Raw genomic sequence first — 21051 nt, 5'->3', positions numbered from 1 at the left:
GTGGTAATGAATGTCTCCTCTTCTTGACAGCTGTGGGAGTTCTTTTACATAGTTTGCACTGCTCAACTTTTAATGCATCTTATTCTGATTTATATTAATGGCAAATGACTGATAGTGTGATCATGATTCATGCAGAGCACCTTGTGTTTTCTGTCCTCTAACTAAAAAGGGTCTCCAGCATTTGCACAACAACCGGATTATCCATCGTGACGTCAAAGGCAACAACATCCTCCTGACAACTGAGGGAGGAGTCAAGCTGGTTGACTTTGGTAATGGTCTTTGAAAGAGGCAAATTAGCTTGTTCGTGGATTGCTAGAAAGAGACAAATGCATCATTGTCTGAGAATTGTCTCTCAGCTTTATCTTTTCTCTGAGTTGCATTGTTAGATAAATGAGTGATTTTTGGTATTTGACTGATCTATGGGAAGTGTTAGTGGTACATCCCTGCAACATTGTTTGTGAAGGGGAACACAAGCACAGGATAAATCATATGATGTGCTCCACACTTTAGTCCCTTGCTCACCATAGCATCTTTTTATTTCATGGACCGTAGCCTTAACCCAAGGCTATTATTGCTCATTTAAATTGCATTATTTGATCCTTTGCATATTAAAAGAAAGCTGTTATGGCAAATGACTTTGAGTCACCCCCAGGCATGTTTATGTCCTCTGTGTCATGGAGATGAAGTGGACTCATGCTGATAAAAATCTGTCCTACATAATTTGAAATGATTATAACCCATTATTATTACTGCTTGGCAGGTTGCCATACTAAATTATATGCCAGGATTTATTGATTAATTCAAACATCTCTGCTATGAAATTGACTTTTATTATTAGGAAATTCACACTGATAAACATACAAATATCTTAATAATCTTAATGATTTAAAAGAAGTGAATGAATGTTATTTTTATTTTTTTTAAGGTGTTTCAGCTCAACTGACCAGTGCACGATTGCGGAGGAACACATCAGTTGGGACTCCGTTTTGGATGGCTCCTGAGGTCAGAGTCTGCAGTAAACACACACATGCTCATTTCAAATAACACAGCGGTAAAATGGCACACGTGTTTCAGAGCCTAATGGAACATTTTAAATGAGCAAAGTCTGTTTTAATGTGCTACAAAGAGACAAAAAGAGGAGGGAGAGAGCCTCAGTTATTTCTGTGTGGCTCTCCCTCTGTGTCATTGTGTATTCCCCTCCACGGGCGCAGCTCTTGAGGTCGCCTCAAGGTTAATAGCTGGGAGTCTGTGGCCCCTCGGCTTACTCTTTGGCAGAAATGAGGTGCTGTGATTGGGCCGGCAGGGAGGGACCTCAGGGGCAATTAGAATAAACTCAGCTGTAAAATGTAGTGTCTGTTATAATTATTGACTGTGGAAAAGAGAAGTTCGACCCACCGGATACTGATTTGACCTACCTTTCAGTGTTTAAATAGTCCATGAATATAGATGTCTGTAAATTCCAGATTTTTAGCAGTAAGGAAGGAACATTTCAGCTTTATGATCCTTTTATAACACAAATTTCTTTAAATCATTACTTGGTCTGTCTAAAGTTGTATTTAGTATAATGCTCAGGTAAATTCTAATACTCTGCAAGTGAAAGGTGAATTACTCTCACCTCACTGGCAGATTTCCTCATGTACTTTGAGAGAAAAACAGTATTGTGACAGTCTAAAGTAGATGTTCAGATGGTCACTGTGGTCTCGTGTTACCAGGTCATAGCCTGTGAACAGCAGTATGACTACTCGTACGACGCCCGCTGTGATGTGTGGTCGCTCGGCATCACGGCCATCGAGCTGGCAGACGGAGATCCCCCACTGGCTGAGATGCATCCAGTCAAAGCCCTCTTCAAGATCCCACGGTGAGTCCACTAGAGGGCGCTCCTACCACACAGCTGGAGGCAGCCCACACAAGGACACTCCAATTCTGCCTTCCCCTCACTTGGGGGGGGTGGGGCAAACAATGACAAACTGAATTAGACAGTAGAGGTGATAAAGGGAAAAATAACAGTGGCTTTCCTGGCAAATGGATTTATTTTTGTTATGACCACAAATTAAAAAGTATAGTGGCTTTCTGTGGTTTGATCCATGTTCCTTGTTGCCATAGCATTTTTCCTATTTGCCACAGCATCTGCTGAATAATCAGTGTTTGAAATCTTCATCATGAAAACATTTATAGCGTATGGCGTACTACTACACCAAATTAATGCAGTGATTCAACCTGTAAAAATCTTCCCTGCTGGAGACTGTGTGTGTCTGATGATCATTTGAGAGCTTAGTGGCTACACGCGGTTGACCTTTTGTTATCAGCACAATCGCGCAATTATCTCTCAGTTAGGTAGAGATATGCCCTTCTGATTGCAATTTGCATTGGTGATTAGCTCCATTCACACTGAGATGAGGCTGTCACCTCCTCCTCGTCACAATGTTATCTCCTCCCTGCCAAGCCAGAGCAGGAATGTGGAAGGCTTGTGTGGCAGGAATTATGGGAGCTAGCTCAGTATTTCATCAGCATCAAATTCAACCAGAATTTAAAATAATTACAAGAGAAGGGATGGCTAAAAGCAGGATGCCTTGGTAAAATGGAAGGATGGTTTTTCTCAGGCATGTACTTAATAACCCGTCACCTTATTAAAGGAGAAGGTGTAACTTAGAGTTTGGGGAAATCAAAAAAATACAAATTTTAAAAAGCAATCTGGAACTAGGATGAGTGGTTTCTGTCAAGCAGCAGTTTTTGTATCAAACAGCCATCATAATTAGAGGGGGCATATGCATTTTCCTTGTCAATGTCCTATCCCATTTTATTACTGGAGATTTGTAAGACTCTTTGACTTTGGGGATAGCTAGGGTGTTAATAGAATTGGACATATATCTTCAACTGACATTGCTCCATCTCTTTTCCAATCAAAATAGATATTTTGCCCTTTTGGTGTGAATTGGGACTTTAAAAGCTTAGTGGTTATGGTATAAATCACAGTGAATGTGTTGAACCATGAAATGATTCTGTTAACATGTCGTTTATCTCAAATATATTTTCCCATCACTGCAGCAAAGGCAGACAAAATCACGACAAAACGTGCTGTAATTTATGACTCTTATATGAATTATTTTCCAAATAGGGGAATGTATTTCACCTTTGGGTCTTTAGTGGTGGTGAGAATGATTCATGAGGAAATCAGAAAGATTCATCTTCACAGGTTTCCCTGATTGCAGAGTTCTACATTTAGATTCAGATTTTTCAATTTAATACATCACAAACCATTACAGAGGGACCTTTTCTGAAGTATTGTCCTTGGGTAGTACATGTTTTATGAAATCTGTATAAGCACTAAAACATGCAATATGCATTATCATCATTCTGATAATTTACAGGCGCCCACAGTAATGTGTTTCCAGGCTAAAGGTTTCACTGTCACGTTGTTAATCTTGTGTGTATCATCCACCTTATCATTCCTCTTCTCTGAAACACATTGGGATAGTAAAGTACAAGAAAAATACACCCCAGCTGTGGTTGATGTTATACATTTCCTGTATTGTGTAGTCAGCCCTCTGTAGTGACACTATTTCACCTGTCTGTGATGCTGTTATTCTTTTTTCCTCTCTGTCTTTTTCTGAGAAGACCATTGTGCGCTCTTGCTGGGCAGTCTCTTGTCAAGCTAAAGATTTAATGGTTCCTGGAAAGGACTATATAAACACCCAGTGCAATCACCACTTTGACTACAGGGGCCTGCAGCAGATAGCCATTATGTCATAGTTTTGGTTGTGCAAGTGGAAATGTGCATAGGTGGAAATGATTCTTGTCCCAGCAGGCTATAAACGATAAGAGAAGCTCTGATATCTGTCGAGAGGGGACGCTGATGAGCTCCATGAATTAGAGTCACCTTGGTGCATGCTCTGTTTGTGCTTCAGGAATATCTGATACTTGATGAGTTGTGACATACGATTGATCCAGGCATTTGCCTAATTCTAAGGGAGATCATACAGCTATTTTTTTATAGCTTCAGTTGTTTAATGTTGAATCAAAGGCTTTTGTGAATTTGTTCTTTGTTATGATTAAAATTAATTGAATGTGTAACAGTGTGTATAACAGGTGTGTGATGTCCATGGTGACCATGAATGAAGGTAATGGAGCTTGTCAGAGGGTAAAGTCATAAAATCATCAACTGCAAAATTAATTACAGATCGTCAAGACAAAAGATTGTGTGTAATATTTAATACACGCAAGGTTAATTGCTTGAGCCAGTGCTCTCTACTCTGTACAGCCCTGGAGTGTCCACGTAAAGTTAAACCAATGTGTGTGTAAAATGTGTTGTATAGGTTAGAGGCGGTTGGCAGCGACGTCCAAGGTTGTATTTATTTGGCCAGATCCCTGTCGATACTAGCCACATGTTTAATAGTACTTGTATCTGTCAGAGCAGAGACCAAGAATGAGCGAGATAGAAGTAAATGATGGCTTGTCAGAGGCAACAAAGGCTAATCAAATCATGAGGCTCAGGAGGAGAAATCCAGACCAGTGTGCTGGTGAGAGACAGCGCTTCATGGAAAAAGCCTGAGTTAAAATCTGTGGAGTAGAACAGCCAAGGTTGCGGGATATCAACACAGTTTCTAGTGTTTCTGGCACAGAATTAAATCTTTCAAGAGGTGAAAAACATCAGGTTTGTATTGAATTTAAGTTATGTCTTGCTTATGTGTTAAATAATGTTAAATTCATGTATTACTAAACTATGTATATATGAATAATTGCTGATGTGTTGTTGAAGAGTCTTTGGCAAGTATTGTTTAAAAATCTTTTATCAGCAAGATTAGGAGTCGTCATCTGTCCTAGCAGCTCTTTGTGTGAGGCTGTGCATAAGATTTGAGCTTTGAGATATAACGTTTACATTTGCTAATTAGATTAGACAAGTATTAGACAAATAAAAAATTTAACCTGATGATAGTGTTGGATGAAGTTTGCACTGAGAGGGACATGAATCTCTTTACTAAATTTGATGCCAATCCATCATATAGTTGGTCAAGACCCTTTACTCCAAACCACAAATGTAAAAGTCATGATGGCAGTAGAGGAAAAGTCAGAGGATTCATCCTCTGGGGACCATGACTCTACACAATCTTGTACCAATCCATCTTGTAGATAATGAGGTACTTTACAACATAAGGGAAAACTTTGACCTTTGATGCCCTTTGGGAAAGGTCAGAGAATCACCAAAGTTATTAGAGTTTGTCATCGGGCACCATCAACATCTAAAATTTAATCTCAACCCATTCAGATATTTCAGTCTGGACCATAGTGGTGGACTTACAGACCGACCAACTGACATGGCTCCATGGAGCCTTGATGTTAAAATGACCAAAAATCCCTTGTCCATTAACAAAAGTGAAACATTTTACTTTTGGATGATTACAATTGATGTCCTGCCAGCTCTTCAGTCTGTCACAGTTGAACGTCAGAAGTAATGCTGACTGGGAAACTGTGTGCACCCTGCCAGTGTTTCTCTCATTGTTATTGTGAAAACCAGCTGTTATTTAAAATAACTCAGATGACCTCCAGTTTCAACATTGGCATTTTATGTATTAAAAAAAAGTCTGTTTGGATAGAGTGAAGACACTGTATACCTTAATGTCACAGATTTCCCATCATCAGACACAGATGAAGTGTTGACCCCTGACAAGAGATCTCTGCCCGGTTGGATGATTTTCCTGTCATGAGTAAAGGCTTTAACATCTCCATCCCTGATGCAGTTATTTTACTGCCCTGTGTGGTGTTCAGGGCTGCAGCATTTGGCGATGTGGCTGCCAAAGATATGATAAATGTGGCACTAGTTCTCCGTGTTCATGCATGTATGCTCAAAGAAGTGCTAGTGCTTTGCCTGAAGTGATGGATGAGTTTAAATTTTAAGCGAGTGGTCCGTTTACTGAATAGGTCTTTATTTTGGGCCCTCATACTCATTCTCTATGAAGCTTGTCTAAAGGCCACTGTGTTTCTGCTTTAAGAAACCAGTGTCCTCTACAGTATGTCCTTCAGGCACAGACATATATAAATCTTGTTGCAGTTATTATGAATTTTGATTACAGCTTTGATTCAGCTAAAATTTGAAGTACATCACTGCTTATTCTCCTCAAAATTCATCAGAATCAATTCCTAAGTGCATCAACAAGGTTATGCAAGGCAGATTTAAAATGGATTTACAGCACGTTTAGTAGCATTTTTAACTTTGCCAGAGCAACTCATTATTTCTGCTTGTTGTTTTGCAATTTTAATCACCTTCAAAGACTACATGTTGTCTGGTCTAGAGGACATGAATTGTGGGTATCTCACAGATAAACAGATTATTTAGAATTTTTATTAACTGAACTAATGATGAACTAATGAACTAACTGAACTAATGATTCAAACCCTTTCTAGCACTTGTTTCGTATGCAAAAGCAGAGAGCTGTAGGGAAAGTTTTAAGCACTGACAATGTTGAATTAAGTGCAGCAGTAAAAGTTGAAGTGTCGAATTAAGGAATTGCTTGAAATGAAAAAAAATATTTTTTACATCATATGGAAAGCGGAGGAATTATAAATTCTGCATATGCTTATTCAAATATTGCCCTGGCCTGATTTTTGTCTTCCTTCATGGCTTAGTTACAGCCGTCAAGCTCTGTTGACACCTCTGTGATTTTTGCCTCAATCCACTCTGAGGAACGTCTGACAGTACGAGCGCTGCCTGGACCTAGATTTGAATAAGCCATTTGTGTTTACAATATGAGCCAGCACTCTCACAAATAGCGAAAGAAAAAACTGCCTGAATTTGCTAAGCACAATGAGCATACTTGACAGTGTTATCAGCAGTGCTGCTATATTGACTTTGTAATGTATAAGCAGTATGGTACAACATCAAGGCGAGAACGTGTCTTCAGGCTCATATTAGAGGTTGCATTGAAGCAGTCAGTTACTGGCTTTGATCTGCACTTTGGAAAGGATTGCCTGCCTGAATCCTTATCAAAGAGTCGACGAACTTAGTACTGCGGAACATGACAGAATTTTGTACCCCAACATTCTATCCTCCCTTTAAAAAAAAAAAAAAAAAAAAAAAATAGAGAAAGAAAAAAAGACATTAAATATAATGTAGATTAATGTGTTGCTGCATCTACCTCTGGTCTGTTTGTGATAAGCAAAATGAAAGTGTTTTAATTTTTTAAATCCAAAGAATTCATATTCTATTTGTCAGTCTGATGGCTTTGTGAAACAACACGTGTGAACTAATTAATGTGGTGAATAAATATCTCGTCCAGGTCTGTCACTGTTTTCCTGACAGTGACAAAAGGCTGAGCTGTCAGACTGGCAGCTCCCTGTGAAGATGACTGTACTCAGGCCCGTCCAGCCTTGGCTCCTCATTCAGCCCTGCCTCCTGTCATCATGCGCATTTGAAAAGTGTTAGCCTCATTATAGATGGCCTCCGTAAATGCTGCTGACAGAGGTATAACTAGCTCCCATAACTTTTGGCTCCCAATGGCAGATGCTTGCTGCCAGACAGTGGAGGAGCTGTTATCATTTGTCACTTTTTCTGTGGCTGCCACAGACCTGGACCCCGACCAGCTTGTCCTCAGACCAGAAACTCTCACAGGAGTCTGACGGTCACTCTCTGGCTTTCAGCGATCATTTGTCATCAAACTCAGGAGACAAGCTCAGAGTCTTTAATTTGCAGTGATGATAATGTCATTTAAAATGCATTAAATAAAGCTGTTTTTCTCACATATTATGCTGATTTTTTTTATGTTGTGATTTTGTTCCAGAAATCCCTCCCCTACATTACGAAATCCAGAACAATGGTGCAGAAGTTTCAGCCATTTCATCGGCCAGTAAGTGTCTCTAACTTCAAGTTGTCAGCCTTTGTCCTCTTTCTTTTGTGGGAGAGCAGTTATTTTTCAAAAAGGGTTGTGAAAGCACACAGCAAATGGAATAATGTTCCAAGCTCTTTCTCTTCTGAAGAACTCAGGCCAATTCAGATGTTTCAGAGTTATAAGAAACTTATTTTACAGACTTTTTTTGGCAAAGATCCTTAAAATTGAGTTTGGTTTGGTTAATAAAATTCTTGAGGGTTAACATATTTCTGAAGGAGCTGAAGGAACGACTTAGTATTATTTAAGGAAGGATATGAGGAAGGATCTGCATTTGTATTTAAGGTTAAATGTAATACGTGTCTGTTGTGCATCTACCTGTGAATATACAGAAATAATAGCTAACAGTATTTTATTCAGTATGAAATGATAAAACATACCCTTGGAAAAAAAAGGATTCAGCAGGAATAGCTAAACGTTACCTATAGTATGTTGTCAGCAGGCGGGAATGTGCATGTAAACATGGAGGAAATTGAAATTGATATTTTATAGCCAGATTCTATCAACCCTCTTGTCTTTTTGTTCATCGACTTTCATTTGTGTAAATCTGCCACAGAGGAGCAAACTAATTCACCTGAGTTATCAGTTCTATCTGAGGCCCGGATAACTTATCATTTCCTCTACTCTGCAAAGCTAATAATGTCAGGGGTGGCCTGTAATGGTTGCTCAGAATATACAACCTTAATATCTACCGAGCAGAGGTGTGTGAGCCTGAACCATAATGAGAAAATAAAATTCAATTTGTTTGGAGAATTATTTGTGTAGGCACAGTTTCTGGCTAACATTTATGCTGGAGGTTTGCGCTGAAATGCAATAACTGAAGAGGAGTAATGGAAAAAAACAAACAGACCATCTGCCTTGAAGGCCTTTTGGCTTTTTTGTGTCTATTGAGTAATTGATTGATCAGGACAGAGTTGAGGCATATTACATCTTAAACCAACCAACATATATTGTTCCAATGTTCGTTGTTATACTTTTTACAGTGTCATTGCAACTGTTTTCACTGGATACTTTTTGAATTGCAGCTCTGTAGTTTGGGTTAATGGATTGTGTGATATCATATCAGAATTAATCTCCCCAAACAAAGCCCACCAGAGTTCAATGTGGGGAGGCTGGACAATGTTATCAAGGTTTGCAGGCTGTTTGTGGATCCTTTTCAGCCTTGTCAGGCCTCTATGTGTGTGTGTGTGTGTGTCTGTGTGGAGAGGTGGGGTGGGGGTTTACAGGATAATAAATCCATCACCAGTGTCTGCACTTGTGCAGCCAAAGAGCTGACTTATGTGACAAAGTGGCCTGCCGTGCAGCATCCCGGCAGCACAGCCCTGCTAATAGCAGCAACCTCTGCTTAATGTCCTGACACTAATGAATTCATGGAATTAACTTTCAGAGCTGAACAAACTGATAAAAGAAACAGAATTTCAGTGTAGATTAGGTGGTGGGAATTAGATTGGTGTTTTTCTCCTATCTTACCTCTGCCTGCCTGCAGTTGTTGGTGTTATAGCACTTACACACACATTCAGACGCTTCAAGTCTTTAGCTGAACAGGTAAATGAACAGTGCAAATGTGGATCGTTGATGCTTTCTTGAGTTCAGGTGTAGATTTCAAGTCTTGTAATTTCTTTTTTGTGTGTGTGTCTCAGTATATCATAACAATCAGAAATAAAAGCCAAATGTGCTCTTCTGTGTTTTCAGTGATGTGGTGTCACAGTCAATATTTCGAGAGCCTTTGTATCAGACACAAACTGATGCTGAAGTGTAGCTGCAGGCCAGTATCACAAAGTGACATCACCTATTGGCAAACACTGCACATCACAGATAGGACTAACTGCTGTGCCATAACAGGGCTTGTTTGGACTCGGGGCCATGGTGATAGTGACCATGTGGTACTCAGACAGAGACCGACAGATTAGTGACCCAGACTTTAAAACACTTGCAAGGAGCTCCCTGCTGGTGTGAGTGTCTGTCAGAGCTGATCCAGACAAATCAGCTTCCTAAAATGTTCAGGTGATTGCACAACTATTTAATTCTCTCTGATTTGAAGGCTGGTAAATGATGATGTGGGAGGCTCTGTCTGTTTGAAGGTTTCCTCTGTTGATTTAATGATGAAGTAACCGTGTGACATTTTTGCATTTTCAAAGGTGCCTGATAAAAGACTTTGAGGCACGTCCATCTGTGACCCACCTCCTGGAGCATCCCTTCATCAAGCAGGCCCACGGCAAAGATGTGGCACTCCGTCAGCAGTTAGCTGGTCTCATCCGGGAGCAGCAAGAAGTGGGCTGCAAAACCAAAACCAAGTAAGTCTCTTGAAAAGTAAATCAAAAAATTGCTCTTTCAGAAACAAATTATATGCTGCAATGACAGAGCTTATTGCTTCATATGTGTGTTGTCAGTGGTTACCTCTGCTGCTGCAGGTAGCCATTGACTGAACGTTAATGTTTTTTTCTGTCCAGTAGGGGGCAGGGTCTCATCTTCTTACACTCCAGGATAGAAATGATGATGAGCCCCAGTAATGGACATTACACTATGTGATTAAGGAGAAGTTAGGGGAGTGTGACTAATTCAGAAGGAGTGATTGTGCTGACTAACCTTAGATTAATAAATGCCATTTAGGCCAGTGGATGTGGCAACCGTCTGATGGGGAGTCCTTAATCCTCTGATTAAACCAATAATGGAATAAGTGAATTCTTGAAACAGGGTGGAGTTTCATCACATTGAACAATTAGTTTTTTTTGCTTGTTTTTGAAAGAGCTAATTAGGGTTATTTTCTTTACAGATTATAATAGCAGCTACAATACAATACCCTTATGTGATCGATAGATAGATCTTAAACTTAAATTTGTCATGACGAGCACTTCACCCAGACACTCTCATGTCAGTGGATGACAGCACAGAAAGTCTCCTGTTATTTACTGGAGAAATACTGACTTTGGCAACGTGTAATCTTCATTATAATGGAGTTCGCTGAACCTGCCCTTGACTGAGAGTCTTGATGTTGTGCCAGCTCTGTTTACTCCCAAGAGTGTGCAGAGTCGTTGCCTGAGCCTGATCCCAAATTTCTGTCCACAGTGAAAGTGGATAATGGGATTAGGAGCTTGTAGGGCGAGAACTGGGCTCGCCTGGTTTAGTCTCTCATGCCACAGATCAGCACACAATGACTCCAGATAAGAATAAAGACATAGAGAACTTAAAAGTAGCTGCCGTAGGTGGAATAGTGTGATTTACTTCAAAGCAGAAGAGTGGTAGGTCTCAAGTCTTCTCTAAAGGGACATGATGACGAGTATTCACTTTATAGGAACCACATATTGAGTATTTCCACTATATTCAGAATATAAAATGAATACGAAGGCAGAGGAAGAAACAATTCCTAACCTGAAGCCTGAATATTTTTATTCATATCATATAATTGATTATTTAGTACAATAGAATATAGATTATGATTTAGATATTTTGTAGTAGTAGTAATAGTTTTGGGGACTGAGAAGTAATCTGAAGTGTGCAGATGTTTTAAAGACTTTTTTTTAATCATTTAAAGGAAAAAATTCAGGTGTTATTTTATATTTTCGTATGGTGTGACAATATTTGCTGACCTCTCTATTCTGCCTGTGACACTTGTGACGACCCTGTCAATTTTTTCAAGATGTAAATCTTTAAAGTATACAGATTTACCTTTATGAGCTGACATGTGCTCACTTGTTTCCTCCTCTTCAAACTGCAGCATCACCGTAAAACGTGAAAGTCCTTTGGTTTTGTCTGTTCTGGTCTACTGTACAAAAATGGCAGCGCAACATGACAGACTCTGTGGAAGAGGACTGCTCCCTATATAAATACAAAAATGCTCATTCCAAGCAAACAAAAACATTGTTAGTGTTATGTGATTATACACAGATGAAAATGTATTTATGTGTATTATATTCCATTTCTGTCCACGTAAGCTATATTTGGCTTTTGCTGCATGTTAATGGGATCAATTCATTGTTGGTTTCAGCCTTTTCTTGGGATTTTATGACAAGAAAACAAATGTAGTATGTCATGAACTTTATCCTTTCAAATTCCATAGAAATGGCAGTCTACTGCATATAGGCACGTGAAGCAGTAGGCAATCACTGACACAGCTCTCCTCTTCTTTATTTTACACACTCTGTGGTGTCCCCTGAGGTTTTCTACAGTCCCATGGAGCCAGCTGGCTCTGTGTTGACCTCTGCCCACTGGGGCTTGTTGGAAAGTGATAGGTCAAAACACAGATGAAGTGCAATCACAGCCTCGGATAATGGGAGATGTGTCCCCCTGGGAGAGCTTTAAGGGCTTCACACAAACCTTAGAAATGACTGGGTCTTAACATCCAGCCAATCATACTACTGTTTCTCATTTAGTGGTCACTTTACAGCTTTCTGAGGCATTATCATGTCCTTGTCTTCATACAGGCACGAGCGGATCAATACTCGTAAAACCCTCATAATAGAGCGCTGTCCTGATGATGATCTGGTAAACCTGGAGTTCTTAGATGAGGTAAGATTTAATGTCTTTATCTCATCATGCATTGATCGGTCCGGGGTACAATGTTCTTGATACTATGTATTTTTTCATGTTTGCAGGAGACAATAATCAGCCATCTCCAGAGGAGGTATGATGAGCTGCAGGTGTACACTTACGTTGGAGACATTCTCATTGCTCTCAACCCTTTCCAGAATCTCAGTATCTACTCTCCCCAGGTTGGTTTTCAACCAGTCACACAAATGTTCACAATGGGTTCCCAATCACGATGGAAATTATCAATGATTGCTGGCCTAAAATCTGACTTTTTTTTTCAGCCCTAAACAACATTCTTCATTTTAAACCTTTTTTGTTTTAGTTTTTTTTTTTTTGTCAGTTTTAGCAACTTAATGAAATGTGAGCTCCTCTTATCACAAGAGAACAAGTAAATGGTGTTTTCCTGTGTTTTCCATGTTGGTGCATAAAAAGTGAAAATTATTTTAAATTGATCTGCTCCTGTTAATCCATTTTTTTCCCTATGAAAATCTTTAAACAACAAAAATGATGAGCGTTGTGCTTCTCATGTCTTCTCTTAGTTCTCTAAGCTGTACCATGGTGTGAAGCGGGTTGACAACCCTCCACACATCTTTGCTACTGCAGATGCGGCCTACCAAGGCATGGTGACGTTCTGCAAAGACCAGGTATTCTGCAGAAAAATAATTTGATGAAAGGAAGCATCCAACCCTGTGATAAAATGATGAGGAAAATCTTTGCAGAAATGTTTTAAAATGTTTTGAGAGGGATTGTTCCTGACACTTCTGATTGCATTTAGCCCTTTCACCTGTGGAGGTTTAATGCACTTTGTAATCTCTTTGGACTTTATTAAATAGTGCCCACCAAGCAGCCAGGTCTCTCTTGAAGCAATTTTATTCTCTACAAGACCTCTACTGGGTTAAATAAGGGTAAAATGAATCTATTGTAACATAAACATTCCTTGCCTGATGTTTTAGTCACTAGATTTGTTTCCTCTTGCTTTAGTGTATCATAATCAGTGGGGAGAGTGGTGCTGGAAAAACAGAGAGCGCTCATTTGATTGTTCAACATCTGACCTTCTTGGGAAAGGTATGGCAGTATGGCCATTCTCTTATTGTTAAATCTGTCGATACTAGTGCTGAAGACTGCATACACTTTAAACTCTCGAATCTCGAAATCCTACCATGTTTTATTAAAGAAACACATTCTTGTTATTAGGCAAACAATCGGACGTTGCGTGAGAAGATCTTACAGGTGAACCCCCTCGTTGAGGCCTTCGGAAATGCCTGCACAGCTATCAATGACAACTCCAGTCGCTTCGGGAAGTACCTGGAGATGAAGTTCACACCGACTGGAGCGGTCATCGGGGCCAAGATATCTGAATATCTACTGGAGAAATCGAGGGTCATCAAACAGGCCATGTATGTTCTGCTCATTCTTGGTCTCAGTGCGTTTGCATTTGTAATACTTCTAACTACTCTGTTGCCTTCCTCACAGGGGGGAGAAAAACTTCCACATATTTTATTACATATATGCTGGGCTTTACCACCAAGACAAGCTGAAGACGTACAGGCTACCAGACAGGACACCTCCCAGGTTAGAGCTTCAATTTGACTGTGACATGTTCATTGAAATCCTTCAATCTTTCACTTCCCATTATGAAAACTTGATCTTTATCTACACCTGCAGGTACATTGACAGTCAGCACTGCAAAGTGATGCAAGACATAGTCTCCAGCAAACTGTACAAGGAGCAATTTGACGCAATACAGGAGTGCTTCCGAAACATTGGTTTCACTGAGGAGGTATTTAAATACTCAAAACAAAATACGCTGTACCGCTTTTGGTCGAAGTTGAGCACTTGGTTATGTTTTTTCTTCTCTTTATTTTTAGGAAGTCAACTCTGTTTACAGAATTCTCTCAGCCATTTTGAACACAGGCAATATTGAATTTGCGGCCATCACATCGCAACACCAGACCGATAAGAGTGAAGTGCCTAACTCAGAGGCCTTAGAAAATGGTGAGATATGTTGTAGTGGTCAGCAGTAGTGCCAATTTTAGCCAAAGAAACAGGTAGATTTAATGGTCTCCCTTCAGAGAGAGTCTTTTATGTGATTTAGGTGAGATTAAAAAAGGAAGTTTATTTTTTATGCTTTACTCCTCCTTGTGTAATGATTTACAGACTGAGCTCTGTAGTAAAACTTTTTTCTGGTTGGATGATTTCTTGGTTTTAACAGGGGAACCTTTTTGTGGTAATTTATCTGTAGAGTGTGGGAGAGGAAGAGAGACATGTGTTCATATGTCTCTGTGTTATGTAATAATTTATGTTTAGTGTAATATTTTATTATTTTTTGTGACATATATTGTTTCATTATGGAAACAGTATATTGGATGTCTTAGGAGCCTGTGTGGGCTGGCCACTTTTTTGTGCATAACACAGAACAGACAGTTCATCTTATGTTGTTGTTGTTACCAAGAAAATACAGGGAAGACATTTTTTGTAAGCAGATGAAGCCATAATGCAAAGAATCCATTTCCATTTACATGAAAACTTAAAGAAGCAAATGCATCCACACTGATATTTAGCTGGAGCTGATTTCTGTGGTAATGATTAAGGCAGATGAGCTCTTCATTATCAAACTGAACCCCTGTCCTCTGTTTTCTCAGCTGCATCTCTCCTCAGCATTGGCCCTGAGGAGCTCCAGGAGGCGCTGACCTCTCAGTGTGTGGTCACCAGAGGTGAGACCATCATCCGCACCAACACCGTCGACAAAGCCACCGACGTCCGAGACGCCATGTCCAAGGCCTTGTACGGACGCCTCTTCAGCTGGATAGTCAACCGCATCAACTCCTTGCTGCAGCCTGACATGAATATCTGGTGAGTGTTTGCTGGTGATGAACATTTGTCCAGACATCCACCCTTACTCTCTTTTCTTCTTCTTTTCAAGCAATGACCTTAATCAATGTCTATAGAGGTAGATGCAAACAAGCAGAGGGGAATATCAATGGGCAAGCACAAGACAAGCGAAAGGAGAGCAAAAAAAGAAGTTTTAATAAATTTTTGATACCGAGTTGCGTGCAGAGAAAATAATGTTCAGATGATTAAAAAGACTTCAGAGAGACTGCAAAGAGGCTGTTCATTGATCCAAAAGAATTCCTTCATAAATCTGAGCATTGACTGTCAAGGAGTCGTCTCTGAGATGTACAAAAACCAGAGTTCCTGTCTGCATTCCAGTCATCTTTGCCATTTCCTTATTGCCATTAATAACCCGGTAGCACAGGGTAAAGGTGACCTCTACATACAGTGGTTAATGACTGATCATGAAAAGTAGCAGCTCCAAGCACTGAATATAAAATGCACGGTGTTCATGCTGTGTTGTAGAAATGTGTATTGTTTGTACAGATATTGAAAATGACTTGAGGTTAAATCAATAGAGTCTGAAATGAAACCATTTAAGAAGCTAAGACTTTTTGAAAGCTGATGTTTATGATTTCTCATCAGACCAGGCCATCCATGCCAGACTATATTTGGGTTGAACTTGGAGTATCATTAAAGTTTTATCAATTAATATGGCTGCTGGGGATTTGCTTGTTCCGTAACATAGAAGAATTAAGTTTGTTTGTCCCCTTTTTCTCCTTTGAAGTGCTGCAGAGAGTGGCATGAATGTGGGAATCCTGGACATCTTTGGATTTGAAAATTTCAAAAAGAACTCTTTTGAACAATTGTGCATCAACATCGCAAACGAGCAGATCCAGTTTTACTTCAACCAGCACATATTTGCCCTCGAACAGGTGAGCCTGACACACAGAAAGAGGTTACTAGTAGTATGTTTGTACTCATGCATCATGCTTAAGACATTATTGTACTTTTTAATGCATGTTCCTCAGCAACAACATGTATTGAGCAAAACAACACACTGCTATGGAAATCGGTCATTTTAATATAATTTGTGTGTTTTTACATCCATCAGGGCAGAGGTGCTCTCAACATGTACATTTTGCACTGTGATGTGTAAAGGCTTGTTTATACTGCACCACCAAATTACTCTCTTAATTGATTTAATGAAGTTGTTTACCCTGAAGTGCGAGAAGTCGTTATTTTCCTTGATGGAAATGAATAGACATTAATCAAGAACCATTTTGCCATAATACCTTTTAGTCTGTGCTAACTCTGCCACAGTCTGTCTGAAAGGAAAAAGAAGGCAAGGTTAGCAACACACAAGAATAAGAATACCCTAAGAAATACAAACATAATCATTTATTGAGCTGGGGTTGCACTCAGCATGGGAACTGGTAATACTCTCTGCTCATTCATCTACATTTTTCAGCACTCTACAGGACCAGATCTGTTCCTGGAAGCAACATTTGCCCTCTTACACATTAATTACAGCAGCGATCATTGAAAATAAGGCCTTGTGCTCATGGAAAAGTTTCTCCTCTACAAAGAAGTGCCAGCTGCCCCTGATATAGGGCTAGAGCTCAGTGGAAAAGGATTTTTAGTTGGTGTGGATGACTTCAGTCTCGCTGTACACAGAAACTGATTATTCTGAGTTAATGACTTAAACATGAGGACGGTTTAGATCCATTGGTTCCACTTTATTAGTAAAATATATATTTAAAACAACTTTTTGATCTGAAATTAAATAGATGCAATAGTATGATATGACTCTGGGTTATTTGCAAATTGAAATAAATTATGAATAAGTAAGTGACTCTATTTGTTAGTTCAGAGCTGGTCTGTTTTATGCATTCAGTAAAAGACTCTATTATGCTGTAAACTTCAGCCATAGACACACACACACAGCCCGCTGCAGCTGTTTGGTTTTGTTGATTAGAAACTTTTTTTCCCCACACATGCACAAATCATATTTAGCCCAGATTGTTTAATTGGGTCATTTAGAGAAATCATTAACTAGATTGTTCTACATTCACTGGTTTTAATTAGATGGAGTATCAGAGCGAGGGGGTGGATGCCAGCCTGGTGGAGTACGAGGACAACAGGCCCATCCTGGACATGTTCCTGCAGAAGCCCATGGGTCTGTTGTCCCTGCTGGACGAGGAGAGCCGCTTCCCTCAGGCCACTGACCAGACCTTAGTGGGTAAGACTGGAACTACACCCTCCAAATACTCAGACATGAAAAAAAAAAAGAAACAAAAGTCATGAAAACAGAGTTTAATACGAGGTCAGAGGTCAGTATCTTTGAATGTAGCTGTAGTTCTTGTCAAGAACAATGCATCTCTTTGTATAGTTTTTTTTTTCCATTTCTTGTTTACAGATAAATTTGAGGACAATCTGCGCTGCAAGTATTTCTGGATACCAAAACGTGTGGAGCTTTGTTTTGGAATTCAGCATTATGCAGGAAAGGTATGAAACAAATCTTTAGATGTATGTAACAAATAATGTACTGAGGCGTGATAAGAGTGTAGATATAGTAGAGTAGTATTTTATTGACTTTTTATTTAATTTTATTTGTAATTTAAGTCTGTGTGAGAACTGACAGTTGTGGTCGAAAGGAGCAAGCATAAATCTACACGTCTTTCTATATAGTTCAATGAACATATAGTTCAATGAACTTGATGAACATTGAGAGAACTGTATGAAGGTGGAGCATATGATTTTACAGATCCCCAGAGTAAACCATTTCAAGTTTTTTTATAGCAGTTGTGAGCAATTTGTATTTAAATTAACTCACTTACTTCAATGATCTTTTTTGAGTTATTGTTTTACAAATTATGCTGTTATGTTTAAATCAGTTACTTCAAGTTAACAATAATCAGAGGATCAAGACAAGAAGATCGTTCATTGAAGCAGTTATTTTACATATGTGAGGCAATGTTTATAATATAATTCAAAACAACTAATACTGATGTTATTAGGCCTTTGACTTGTCATACAATAATAGGAAAAGCAGAAGTGTTATTTATAACATTATTGAGGCTCTCCTCTATTCAAGTGACTCATTGAGCCATGACAGTGTAACCAGTATGAACGACACCAGGACCCTGAATGTGAAGCAGCTACATGGAATTCAGCCATTGTCATTTTCATTATATACACCTGTTTTCCTTCTGTGACATGTCAGAATGTCTCCTGTGAAAAAGATGTATTGTTATGAGTCATTTTGACCACATTTTATCGTTATCTGGATATACGATCGATATCAGAAAAATATAATGATATTAAGTCAGCCATATTGTCCAGGCCCTAATAAGAATACTGATGGTTTTTTAAATTCTGCATATACTTTATACTGTTATGTGCATTTCTTATTTCCTCCTCAACAGGTAATGTACAATGTGAATGGATTTTTGGAGAAAAACAGAGACACCCTCCCTGCAGACATCGTTGTGGTGCTGAGAACATCGGAGAACAAACTTCTGCAGCAGCTGTTTTCCAGCCCCTTAACTAAAACAGGTATGCTTCTACATATATATATATATATATATATATATATATGCTATTTAGAACATCTCAAGCCCTGACACTAACAGGATCATTATTCTACTGATAACCACAATGGAAATGGAAACTTTTCTTTGAGACAAACTATTGTTAACAATGCCGGGTTCTGACTGTATTACTCTGTGAATTGTGCTGGTGTCTACTGCTTCCACAAACGTTCAGGTAAGTGGGTTTCTTAAAGACGCGGCTCCCAGGCATCTCCTGGTCCCCCTTCATTTTCAAGCCTCTGTGTGTGCCGTGCTTGGATAAATCTGCAGTCTCCATTATCTCTTGAGAGGCTCAGCTCTCTGCACGGCGCTCTGTTTTTATTTTCACTAAGCTGTCCCTCTTGGTTTCCCACTACTGAATGCTATCTACAGATTGTGGGTGCAGTGGGATATTTTTATGATAAGGTTTCTAAATACCCAGGGGATGAAGAAACAGTATTTAGAGAACACAAAAGCAACTCTTCCCACCTCTTTTCTGTTGGTTAAATGAAGGTAGTAATGTGCTCGTCATTAGCCGCGGCTGAGGCCTCCTGGTCACTTGACTTAGCTGAAATGCTAATAGATGTGTTAAATTATCAGACTCCCACTTCCTTCTTTATTTCAAGCTAAGCCACATTATGTGATTCACTTCCTTTTTAGGGACCTGTAAATGCCTGCTTTCACTCCCAGTGGTATTAAAAGGAGCTTCAATTCACAAAAGGCACCTTAGCTTAGACTCCAGTAGAAATCTGTGTGATGTGTCTGTAAACTTCAATTGCAGGGTGTGCACAAGGGAGCCTTCAGCCACTATGTTGTGCAATTAACAGCTTCAGAGGAGCACACTCTATAAAAACAAATTCAGCGAACACTTCATTTCAGTGCACAAAGCCACTGAATAGAAACTAAAATGTGCTGTAATGTTTACTGCTGCTGACACAGTGTCGGTTAGGTCTAAAAGCTTCTTTATTTCCTTTTGTTCTCCTGCACTGTTGTCCGCCCTGCCAATCGGACTGGTGCATCGAGTTAATGTGATGATTTATCATAGAAATAAACTGTTACTGTGTTGTGTCCTGTCAGCGAAGCTTGTAGTCAGTGTATAGATTCTTTTACATGTTCATTTAGGGGAAGTTTGTCTGCAGTGTGTCTCTGTTATTTCTTTGGAGTTGGAGGTCCAATTTTCTTATTGCAGTTTTGTGAAACTGTAGATCATCTCATTAGATAAAAGCTATAACACTCTGGTCCTGCTTATCATTCTGGAAAAGATGGAGCGCCGTTTACAGCGAGATAGAGTATAGCATAAGAAAATTATAAATCTATTCTTCAGGGTAAAATTTGTGGGGGGATTTAATTTGCATTTTACTTCACATTATAGATTCACTGTTATCTGTGAAATTACCATTATCTGGGGGGATCTGATGGAAATCTGTTTTACACCAGGGTGGTTTTCACACTCTGGGTCTCCTCCTCACAGTGTCACCACTAGGGGACACCCTCGTAGACCTGCAGCCTGACACTGTGATGGAAGTAAAATAATAGATCTAGGATGTCAAACTACACACGCACATGCACTGAATGTTAATGTTTCTGCTGGCACACATATCAAGCTGCAGTAACACAGAAACAATTCCTCTAAACCACATAGTTTTCTTTAATATTATATTTAGTTTCAAGTTAAAAACAGGCACACAGTCCACATTTATGTAATATTTCAGCAGACCCACTACTTGCCTTTTTTTCCCATGCACCACATTGAGAATGTGAGTGTCTGAGTATCGCTGCAGTTCATGTTTGGAGAACAGTAGGAAACTAGGAAGGCCCCAGAAAGTAAAAGGCTCCCAGGCAGTGAATAGCGAGGCCACTTGAGCCCTGCAGAATGTAGGTCCTTGAGGCTTGGACATGTGGTGGTGTTTTGTCAGAGGAAATGGGATGTATTTGCATGGACAAATTCCTTAGAGCCAGGGCCTTTCCCAGATCAGGGGGATCTCAGTGTTTGAATTGGCTGAGTTCAGTCGGGCCTACCAGGGCCTGGGCAGCCTGTGGTCACAGTATGGGTCTATGTGAGCGTGTGTGTGTGTATGTGTGTATGTATGTGTATGTGTGTGTGTGTGTGTGTGTGTGTGTAGCCTCAGGGCTGCCTGGTCCTGCTGCTTGTAGCACAGCACATCTGCACATACACACTGCGCCACAAGACGTGCCAGTCCTTTGTTATAGCACAATGGAAACAGGCGTGATGTGCTTCTCTT

General features: G+C 39.6%; 1 protein-coding gene across 3 annotated transcripts in view; it reads left to right on the top strand.

Moving 5' to 3' along the window:
- myo3b (myosin IIIB) overlaps positions 1–21051 on the top strand; it is a 62395-nt gene that overhangs the window by 9019 nt on the left and 32325 nt on the right. For all 3 annotated transcript variants that reach the window (XM_018684774.2, XM_051071405.1, XM_051071402.1), the window contains exons 6-23: positions 170–269; positions 926–1002; positions 1713–1858; positions 7773–7838; positions 10016–10171; positions 12299–12383; positions 12470–12586; positions 12944–13048; positions 13386–13469; positions 13599–13801; positions 13878–13976; positions 14070–14184; positions 14273–14399; positions 15047–15257; positions 16024–16171; positions 17325–17478; positions 17656–17744; positions 18665–18794. In XM_018684774.2, the coding sequence (XP_018540290.2) occupies positions 170–269; positions 926–1002; positions 1713–1858; positions 7773–7838; positions 10016–10171; positions 12299–12383; positions 12470–12586; positions 12944–13048; positions 13386–13469; positions 13599–13801; positions 13878–13976; positions 14070–14184; positions 14273–14399; positions 15047–15257; positions 16024–16171; positions 17325–17478; positions 17656–17744; positions 18665–18794 (2212 nt within the window). The remainder of the gene's footprint in view (positions 1–169; positions 270–925; positions 1003–1712; positions 1859–7772; positions 7839–10015; positions 10172–12298; positions 12384–12469; positions 12587–12943; positions 13049–13385; positions 13470–13598; positions 13802–13877; positions 13977–14069; positions 14185–14272; positions 14400–15046; positions 15258–16023; positions 16172–17324; positions 17479–17655; positions 17745–18664; positions 18795–21051) is intronic.

The sequence above is a fragment of the Lates calcarifer genome, linkage group LG1, assembly GCF_001640805.2.
Source record: "Lates calcarifer isolate ASB-BC8 linkage group LG1, TLL_Latcal_v3, whole genome shotgun sequence".
In the NCBI taxonomy this organism is placed as follows: Eukaryota; Metazoa; Chordata; class Actinopteri; family Centropomidae; genus Lates; species Lates calcarifer.
The sequence above is the reverse complement of the archived record's forward strand: the minus strand, read 5'-3'. Positions and strand labels throughout refer to the sequence as shown.